Source organism: Crassostrea angulata, unplaced genomic scaffold (assembly GCF_025612915.1).
Source record: "Crassostrea angulata isolate pt1a10 unplaced genomic scaffold, ASM2561291v2 HiC_scaffold_102, whole genome shotgun sequence".
In the NCBI taxonomy this organism is placed as follows: Eukaryota; Metazoa; Mollusca; class Bivalvia; order Ostreida; family Ostreidae; genus Magallana; species Magallana angulata.
Window position 1 is genome coordinate 35015 of NW_026441657.1, and position 10985 is coordinate 45999.

The 10985-nt window shown below is 36.6% G+C and overlaps 2 protein-coding genes across 2 annotated transcripts; both read left to right on the forward strand.

The window, feature by feature from the left end:
• The first annotated feature begins 1031 nt into the window (after positions 1-1031).
• LOC128169147 (uncharacterized) lies at positions 1032-2648 on the forward strand. Its single transcript, XM_052835310.1, has 2 exons — positions 1032-1174; positions 1522-2648. Exons 1-2 carry the CDS (start codon positions 1093-1095, stop codon positions 2181-2183), a joined length of 744 nt encoding a protein of 247 aa, XP_052691270.1. The 5' UTR covers positions 1032-1092; the 3' UTR covers positions 2184-2648.
• Positions 2649-5986: 3338 nt separating this feature from the next.
• On the forward strand, positions 5987-10416 carry LOC128169158 (protein CLN8-like). The gene is made up of 2 exons (XM_052835322.1): positions 5987-6198; positions 8752-10416. The coding sequence occupies exon 2, from the start codon at positions 8758-8760 to the stop codon at positions 9592-9594; it is 837 nt and encodes a 278-aa protein (XP_052691282.1). The 5' UTR covers positions 5987-6198; positions 8752-8757; the 3' UTR covers positions 9595-10416.
• Positions 10417-10985: the final 569 nt, after the last annotated feature.

Below are 10985 nucleotides of genomic sequence, written 5' to 3' on the forward strand. Positions count from 1 at the left end.
AGTAATTATAATCCATTTAATGAGATTATGCATCATATCAAATAATAATTGAGCTTTGAATGAAATAACGACTTCAAATAGAACCACGTGTAGTTTTCCTAGTATTGGTTCAATGCGACAGAAGTATTATTTGGCTGGATATATTGATAGATATACGGGCAAAACAAAGGCAAAAGGAACTACTTATCATCAATTACTATTATAAATTGTTTTCATGAAAATTCAATTTCATAAAGTAACGCAAAATGAAAACTGTTCAATTCCAGTTTCAATTTGACGAGAAAACTCTACGATAAAAATAACCATCATATTATTTGTTTAAATAACGTATTTCCACAATTATTTTTCCTTCTTCATTTATAAGTCTATTGACATGTACCTCTAGTGCATTTGTAAAATTAATTCGCCCCAAAATATTCGGTCAGAAATGATAGAGGGCGCTTGATTCGATACTGGAAAACGTATTCGAAACTAGGAAAATGGAGGGGGTGTTGAAATAACTATCTCCGTAATTCATCCTTTATATTTTCATAAGTTTGATACTACAGTTTAGAAGGACAAAGAAACGTGATTTAAACAAAAAATAAAAACATTAGGAATTCCGATAATAATAATCGTAGGCACGACGAAACCGCATACTGATTCGTTACCGGTAAAATGACTGTATATCTTTTATTGTTAATTTTTTTCTTGTTTTTATTTGTGTCTCACAAGTATGTCCGTGTATAATAAAATTAATGAATGACGTTTAAAGCCGATAATAATCGCTGTGCTGCATTTAGAGTGGGCTTCAAAATTGGGGTGTTTTTTTTATTTAACATTAATAAAAGAAGAGATTGGTCCTTGTTCTGTGTCAATGACTGACTTCCTTCATTCTGTAATCTCTGAGGGAGCGATGGTGAGAGGTCTTGTAGCTCATTAGCAGAGAACTCTGCCCTTCATGAGTTCTCCGTTCTAGAGTTTATGCCGTGTTTATGTCTCTGACTCTTACTTCTGTGTATTCTCCGTTCTAGAGTTTACACCGTTTGAACGTCTCTGACTCTCACTTCTGTGTATTAATTCTCTGTTCTAGAGTTTGCATCGTTCATACCCATGTCTGGACCATTAATCACCGCAGTCAAGCACGCGCCTCGCACGGGCGTTTACCTCAAAGGTTTGGCATCCCTGAAGACAGGTATGGAAGCCCTTGTGGCTATTTCACTCCCTCTTCCCTAACAGTTTAACGGAGTCGCCACAAATAAAACCTGCTCAATTATGAAAAATAGGTATCCTTTTTTAATTGAATATGAAGCCATTTTTATTTTAAATTGAAAAACCGTATTTAAAATAGCTTATTTAATTCCATCCATAATTTTGGATTTGAAAATGAGCTTTAATCTTTCAAAAAAACTGAAAAACTTCCTGATTTCTATGATATAAGCATGCATCTACTTTCTCAGTAGCCTCTCCTGGGCACCTTACTCACTCGGCGCATTTTTATTACGTATAAGAATAGCTGTGCGTCGTACATATATATTACAGAGGAATTCCTGAACAGTGGAAACTTCAGCCACAACTCAACAGCAGCGATAATGAACGCTCGTGTACTGTCGTGCCTGCTCTGTCTGTCCGCCGCCCGGGCGTGCCTCGTGGACAAGAACAACACACTGACCCCGAAGGAGCTGGTGTCCAAACTGGACATTATTGTGTACGGGAAGGTGACAGAGTTCACACAGAGTAAGTTGACGGACGCCTCCTTCCAAGTGTACTGTATCATTAAAGGAAATACGACGATCCTTCAGAACATCACCATCGAGGCCGTGAGTCCGAGGTCCTCCTGCTCGGGGACCTACGTCTACTGGCTCAACGTGACGTCAAACTTCGAGAAGGCGGGCGCCGTCATGATCCTGGGCCTCCAGGAGACAGACACCCCGGGGGTCTACACCTTCCACGAGGTCAGTGACCTTCAGTCCTCGGCCTTCAGCGACAACAAACAGTCGTGGGACTTAATGGACAGTGTCATCAAGTCGGAAAAATTCACCCCCATTGACGTTGTGGAGGAGAAAGGGTGCCCCGTGAACGGTGGTCAGACAAATGGACCAAAGCTTGAGTCTCAGAGAGAGAATCGGGGCGTACAGCACAGCATAGACAGCCTAGCAGCCGCCGCGGGGGCGGTCCTGTTTCTGTGGGGTCAATCTCTGTGACGGACCGTCTGTGTGTAATCTGTGAACACATTTCTGTGAACATTGAATCGGTGGCGGATCATTTGATGGATTCAGACGTTATTGTTTATTGTGGTATTATTACAAGTGAAGAGTTATGTAACTTCCATGGTGTGAGAATGTTGAGTATTTACATTATGAATCACTACATGTATAAAATTCATATCTAGGTTGAGATAACTCGAAGTACTTGATGAACGCGAGCATTGTATTATATACTTAAGTTACAAGGAGACATTGATGGTTTTATACGATCTCGTGTGAATTGTTAAACTTAGAGAAATTTATGCATATGAGTCAAACATATTTTAGCATGTCAAATTCTATTCCATATTCATTTTATTTTCGCTAATTTTTTTTTAACAAGCTATAATGCAGCATCTTTTACACAAATGATAAACCTCAAATATTTAACTGTATAAAGTCAATAAAAATGTTATTAGTTTGTTACTATTTTAAGTTAATTTGTGATTGAAATATTAAAAATATGAAGACAAAAATAGAAAATTAATTTCAAAAAACGTTTAATAGTCAAAATAACTGAATTTCACTATAGTAAACTTAAAAAAAAAACAAATAAACAAAGACTGGCGTTTTTACTGGAATAAAAACTTAACAAGTGACTTTTGTTGACCTTATAAGTTTTAACTTTGTCTATGAAATAACTATGAGGACATTAAACAGTTAGAATAAAGAATGATTAAGATATATGCATTTTATTTACATCAACCGAGAATGATTCCCTCTATTTCTTACGGAAACGTATAGTTAGTTTATAGCTCTAGAGATCAGCTACAGAAACTGACAGGACTGAAATCGACACGCCCCGTTTATCGATTGGTTGAAACCTACAACAACCTAAGAAAAATCACGGACTGCACGAAATAATCATGATGATGACAGATTCATCTGTCAGATCATAGCAGAAATTTTTTTTTACATAACCCGCTGACGCGGGTTTATGTATTTTTTCTGCAATGTCGCCACCTTCATATACCATATATTTAAATGACCTTTTAATAAAATAAAATAAAACAAGATAAACAGAAATTAAACATTAAGAGGCAGGAAAATTTGAATGGATTTTATTTGTGTGTGTTTGTGTTTTTAAACATACTTGTATTATTGCATTTTATATAACATATCGCCATTTTTAATAAAAAGAAGATCGTGTCATCTTAAAACTACTCATCTTTTGTCCATTTTTTCATTCCAAAGTGTCCAAGGTATCAGGAGAAAACGTACATTGAAAAAATATAAAATATTGTTTTAATGCAATAAAATAACTAATACAATAATTTGTATCATTTTTAATCACGTTAACAAACATCGCCTTAGCAACTAAACTAGTCTGCAATTAACTGACAGTAATAAAATCGTTAAAATTCCTCATCTTCTCTTGGTCTTGCTAACGACAGGAAATAATTCAAACACACGACGTTTCAAATTATGAACAAAACTTTGTTGGGCATATTTCACCGAGACCATTAATAAACCCTTTTCCTAGCATTTCAGCTGTAAACTAAACTTAGTGGAAAAAATTACACATAGATGACGACACACCCATAATCGGTGTTGAATAATTCTGGGCCCGGAGAGAGCACCTCCATAAGTTATTTTTGAGAGTGTTCCGGCATGAAAATGCACGAAGGGTTCCAGTTGTCTTCAATGATGTTGGAATGTTGTTAGACGGCGAATCTCCGCCTTTTGATGTAAACATATTTATAAAAGATACACGCATAGTTATGTATCTATCTATGGCGGATGAAAAAAAGCACCTGTCCTTGGCTTGTGTTAAACTGTGAAATTCCGATGGTGCAGATTTGATATTACGAGAACTATGGCGTGTCCGATGATGATTGGTCATTAATTAAATCATGCTGAATTCTTTAAATTAATAAATAGGAAATAATAAATAGGAAAAGAAACCGCATACATAGAAAGGCAATACTTACAAATTGCCCAAATCACTGGCAGCATTACAGAAAGCTAAGAAATGAGGTTATATCAATGGGCAGAAATGCTGAAGAACACTACAAAACCTCACATCCCAAATACTTGATAAAGACATCTCACCGGGTAAATGGTGGTGTCAAACAAAATCTCCTTACTTACTAATACACATAAACCTGTACCCCCTGTAAGATGACACGGCCAAATTTTACTTCACCCGTTGGAAAAAGCAGATGCACTAAAAACAACAACTCAAATATCTCAAGAATCAATGGGGATAAAACTTTACTTATTTATTCAAAACTTTATTTTATTATCCCAAATTTTTAAAACATGGGTCTGACCCCCCCCTAAATACATGTACCATTGGGAATATATTTATTACAGAACAGGACGTGTTAGACAGTTGAGGAATTTAAATGCTAACAAAACCCCCTGGTCCAGATGGTATAGCACCAAAATATTCTAAACTTACACCCTATTCTATATGCAAATCACTTGTAAAACTTTTTAATAGATCACTTAAATTAAAATGCCTCCCAAACTTATGGAAACATGCCAATGTTACACCGGTTTCAAAGCACAGGTCGTCCAGATTTAGTCAATAATTATAGACCAAAATCCCTGATCAGTTCAGTTTACAAAATTATGGAAAAAGTCATTTTTAAATATTAATACATTATTTTAGAAAATGATATCCTAATAAAATGTCAATCAGGATTTCAACCTAATGATTCAACTGTCAACCAGTTATTGAAATTAATAATACCATAACATATAACTTATATAAAGGTAAAGATGTCAGGCTTACTTTTTGTGATATTTCAAAGGCCTTCGATAAAGTATGACCAAAAGGACGGCTGTTTAAGCTAGAGTCTTGTGGGATAAATGGTAATATGTTGAAATATGACAGAGTCTAAAGAGTAGCACTAGACGGGTTTTATTTAAATTCTAGACCTATAACTGCAGGAATCGCACAAGGCTCTGTTTTGGGTCCCACTTTATTTCTCCTCCATATCAATGACATGTCCAATAAACTGGTTAATAATACAAGATATTTTTTACGGACAATACCTGTCAATAGTTGTGGATAATGATGTTAACACAGCAGCATTTTCTTTGTAACGATACTTTACTGAAAGTGTGTCAAAAAAAGACAGTTTGCAATTATAGTCATATAGCTCCTAAATGAAACAATGAACATACGAAAGTTTGGCGTTATATTGCGAAAGTAACGCGTTTATTCGCGAAACTCTCGCGTTTATTCGCGAGAGTTACGCGTAATATCGCAAAAGTTACGCGTTAATTCGCGAAAAAAATATTTTGTTTACCTACGAAAGTGAGCTTAATGGGCTTTCGTACAAACCAGTGTCAATGTGTAGATCGTAAAATAAATGTGTAATTGATGAAGTGTCAATTTCTGGGCAGTTTATTCATGTTTCCCTAACTTTTTAAAATCATATCTTCGCTGGCGAAGGGTGACGATCCACGGCGTTTCTTTATTTAGTTAAGAGAGAAACACTGCGGATCGTCACCCTTGGCTGGCGAACATGTAAAATTTAAACATCTCTTTTAAGATGTCGAGAGAGCTGTTATGAACTTAGATTAAAGTACACCTCCACTCTGTATTATCACTGTCCACGGCAATTAGTTTGACTTAGGAGGTGTCTCGGTGCAATCTCTTACGTCATACTGTTGACAAACACTTTGTCTGATACTGCGTTATCTTTTATATGAACTATACATGTACCTATCCAAATAAGTCACGTGACGTGCATATCAGTCACGTGGTCTCTAAATCTGACTGGGTTACAATGAGAGGACGATTATCAGTTCGAAAAATAGCTCATATCCTGTGTGTACAATTGATATCGCCATGTTAATCTCCTCCGTACACACGTCCCTGTGTTATCATGGCTCGTGATTCACCACGGGACTCGGCCATTGTGTCCAGCTTCTATCCTCCGTCCGGCAGATTGCCTCTCACACTCCGTACCCGTCCGATTCCGGCCTTACTGAGGGACATACGTGGACATTTTACAAGGTAATGCTTACTGTGTCTCTAAGGTGGTCTATAGGACACATCCTAGTTGTAACGTATGTCCTATCGAGATAAACAATGAAATCAAGTATATTAAACGGTTTATATTTTTTCTTTCCCATAATTGTTATATAACACATTAGCAGCTAACTATATAAATAAATATATTTGCATTGAAAAATATATATGCATTTACATATAAAAATATATAACTTTACCCTCATGACCCTGTAGCTTGTAATTTTTGGTAGAAATATACCTTTTACTTTAAATATATTTGAGTTATCGAGTTTTGTTTGAGCCGGTAGCATTTCGAGGTTATTGACATCCTTACACTCAGTTATTCGTGTCGACGATTGCTGCTAACTTACGATCTTGTGGACCCACTTTCTTTGAGAATTCTAAAATCGAATAAGTATTTTGATTATAATAAACTTATATCCACATTAATATCGACAGGTGTCCTATACCGTCTTACTAAGATTGTACACAAGTCAGAATGACCTGAGGGGATGTAAATGGTGGCAAAGTGTACGCGGATATAACACAAGTGCAACCATCTGTTCAACTAGAACGACTTTTATTTCGTTTATCTCCAAACGTACACATTGCGTTCGTTTCAGATTGACCGACATTTTTTTTAAGTTTGCTTTTAGAAGGAAAAGATTAAAATCAAAATAGAAACTTTAAAACATATTCTTTTGAAACTTTTTGTGACTTGTCAATTGACGAAGTTAAGTGTTTAATTCTTATAAAATAATTGTCGTTAAAGAAAATCTTCATTCAGGACTTTATCAAAAAGTGTGCTGTTTTATGCTATTTTCCCCCGGTACTTCAAACTTGCGACTGTTCTGTGTAGAAAGGAATTTAAGTGCGTATTGTTTGCTGAGTAACAACTGACAACATAGTTGTATTGACTGAATAGGGACTACATGTACAACAACTTGAACGTCTTCATACAGCCGCTGAGAAGTCGAATCCAGACATAATTAGTTTCACTAAATATATTAATGCATTCAATTAGATACTGGTATACATACTCCTTGGTATATTTAACATTGCTTTAATCAAAATTTCTAAGAGTAAGTACATCGAAACCGCTGTCATTTACTGAATTTGAATCATTGAGAATTAGACTTTATGCAGACTTTGATTCTCAATAATATTAAATGTTGTGAAGTACCCCACGCCGCACTGACCAGGCATCTAAGTATACATTGTACTGATCGGTATGGAACGCCATAGCTGCCTTATGTGGCTATTTAATGTGAAGATGGTGTTTTGTTATATTATGTTGTGGTTATTTCATATAAAATGGTGCTTTATTATATGAAAATGGTGCTTAATTATATGAAGATAATGCTTTATTATATGAAAATGCTGCTTTATGATATGAAGATGGTGCTTTATTATATGAAGGTGGGGCTTTATTATATGAAGATGGTGCTTTATTATCATATAATAAAGCACCATATTCATAAAAAAGCATCATCTTTTAATAAAGCACCATCTTCACATGAAATAACCACAGCATAATATTATGACCGGTAGAAATTCACAAGTCGGTATGTCGAATAACAATTTATTAACGATCCAAACTTGTCGTTTCTACACGATCTATGCAGTCGGCATAGACAATACAAGGTCCAGTCTCCAACTGATGATCATTGTGGATAACGACTAATTTATAGATAAAACATACATACAGGTGTAAATAAATAGAGTTATTCTTGACACAATAATTAATTTAAAGGATTACTCAAGATATATAATTAGTTAAATAACAGGTGACATCTTAGTGTCCGGCGGTGAAGGTCTAATTAGAAATATTTAGCACTAAATTGAAGAAACAGTATGTCACTCTAAATAAGAGTTTCTCACACGGTGACAATATAATAAAGCGCCATCTTCCTATGAAATAGCCACGTAGGACAGCTATGGCGTTCCATAGATCGGCATTAAGGTTAATGTGCAGAGATGTTACAATAAGAGTGAATTAATATATTTGTGGTCCATACAGGCAATGAGGATAATATTCACAGAAAATGTTTACACTTCCTGCTGGCACGGGTTGTTTTGGCATCATTTACTGTAGTCTTCATCAATGGTTGCTACCTTTATACCAGAATGAACTACCAAAGTAAATGGTTTATCGTATAATTGTAAGTTAGTAAGTTAAATGATGCGATTAAATGAAAATGATTTCTGCTGTTAACATTCAACAGTCTTCATATAACTGTCCTGTAGATTACCAGTCCAGAGTGAGATTCAGGATTGACATGCATCGACCTCCCTGATAACGCTTATCAAGAGGATTGGGCTTGCATTTAATGACTAATACTAATAGTGAAACAGAAAGGTTTAAAAATGAACTATCAATAGGACAATAGAGCAACGGATAGTACCCGGACGTTCATGGGGGGTCATAGCTCATAAAAGTTATCATATTGCTCAATACATATGCTTTTTAAAGCAAGGGGATCCTTCTCAATCGCTTAAATTTTGCTTGATATGAATACTTACTGCATTTAATTATTTTCATGACGTCTGTTTCAGACCAACATGGGACTTGTTGAACACATCCATCCCGCACTGGCGGAAGTAGATTATCGGAAATGGACTGTAAAGGTCACCTTTATTTTTGCGTCTTTCCTGTTCTTCGCTGCCCTGTATTTGTTAACTGGGCTCGTATCTATGACAACATGGACCTACCGGAACCTGCGCGAGAAAGAGAAGATGTTTTGGAAGTTGGCGGTGGTCCGCGCCATGTACGGTATTTTCTGCACGGTGGTGGGCGTCTGGGCTATATTCGTGGACACGGAGCTGGAGAAGGACCCGGTGTTCGCCACATCCCCCACCAGCTACTTCGCCCTCACCGTGACCGTCGGTTTCTTCGTGTTTGAGTGCGGGGCCATTCTGATCTCGGACATTGTTTACAGGAAGGTCAGTATTCTTCTGAACATTCACCACTGGTTGTCACTCCTTGGCTACTCGACCTTAATGGTCACGGAGGCGGCGCACTGCTTTGGTACTAAAGGACTTATATTGGAAATGAGCACGCCATTTTCCGCCATTTGTTGGACCGTACTGAAGGCGGGGAAGGCAGACTCCTTGTTCTGGCACGCCAATCAGTTTATGTTGGTCCACACCTTCCACCTTCGTTCTGTGGTGGAGTGCTTTATGTGGTATCTGACCTATCAGCACTGGGAGCGGATCTGGTCAGCCATGCCGCTCTCCATCTTCTCCTTCCTCTACATTCAGCTCATCCTCGTCACTTTTCTGATGACGCCATATTGGACCTACAAGAAGACGCAGCAGATGATAACCCCCGTGGACTGGAACTTCGAGGACTCGGAGGCCAACAAAGCCAGGAACGGCGAGGCCAAGAAAACCGCGTAACTCGAACTGAAACAATTATTGGAAAGCGCGGACGTGACGGAAAACAGGGACGATGCCTACTATGTGTAACAGGATCTCATCCTCTATAATACTCAGTGACTCTGATTGCCTCCTACCTCTGTTGTCAGCTGTGATACTCAGTTTATGTTTAAATTCGTGATTTTATTTGTAACATTTAACAATTTTTTATGTAAATAGAAAAAAGAAAATAAAACCATTTTCATTGGCTCATAAGCCGGATGTATGTATACCATTAATTGTTACGGCCAGTAGAGAAGTGATGGTATAATCATGACAAAACCTGTCTCATGCACTGATATATTTATCATACAATTACAGCATTGGTTGTCAATTTAGTATTTCATGTCAGGCGGGCATAAAATTGAATTGATATTAAACATACAGTGCCATCTAAATATTCAATGTCTGCTCACCTGACGGCCATGATAACCATAGTGACCTGTCAAGTTGTGGTGTTTAGAATTCCAATACGATAAACGTAACGTCGATTTTCTATCACTTAGTCTATGTATCCTGATATTAATTTTACAGTCCATTTTTATTCATCAGATTTCATCAAGTATTGTTGTACACCATTACATAAAACAGGAAAAAATGTATTAAAACAGTTTGATGTTGTAAAATATAGAAATAATTTGAAATTATTCTCTTGAATAAAGATATAATCTATCGTATAAAACAATATTTATTTACTTGCACATTGCATTACAATCACCGGTATTGTAACACATTAAAAAAAGCACGAATTTACGCACTTACCAATTTGTATGAAGAAATAAATACAGATTTTGATAAAAACTATACACTGCCTTTTTATTTATTGAGTACTATTGAAACAACCAAAACATTGCATATTTACTTGATGACGCTGAAAGTTGCTTTTCACTGCAATGCCTTAACAATCGTACTTTGCTGGGAACAACGAGAGGGTTGGTTAATATCCAATATCTTAATTATTGCTGGGAACAGAGAGGGTGGGTGAATGTCCAATATCCAAATTATTGCTGGGAACAACAGAGAGGGTTAGGTAATGTCCATTTTCCTTATTATTGCTGGGAACAACAGAAAGGGTTGGTTAATATCCAATATCTTAATTATTGCTGGGAACAACAGAAAGGTTGGTTAATGTCCAATATCCCTATTATTGCTGGGAACAACAGAGAGGTTTGGTTAATGTCCAATATCCAAATTATTGTAACATTGTGCGTTGTATTAGTCTCGCTGTACTATGTGGTATAATTCAATGTAATAGTGACGTCACAATAACTACCAAATATCCCACTGAGCCATCTTGCTGCATTTATTTAGGCTAACTCATTCATGACAGTATATGTGCTAGTGCTGCAGCCCATGCAGTGATTGTAGGTTGT

Coding starts and splice junctions, on each gene's coding strand:
- LOC128169147 (XM_052835310.1), top strand. CDS start 1,093: ATGTCTGGACCATTAATCACCGCAGTCAAGCACGCGCCTCGCACGGGC. Junction 1,175..1,521: donor TTTGGCATCCCTGAAGACAG/GTATGGAAGCCC, acceptor TATATATTACAG/AGGAATTCCTGAACAGTGGA.
- LOC128169158 (XM_052835322.1), top strand. CDS start 8,758: ATGGGACTTGTTGAACACATCCATCCCGCACTGGCGGAAGTAGATTAT.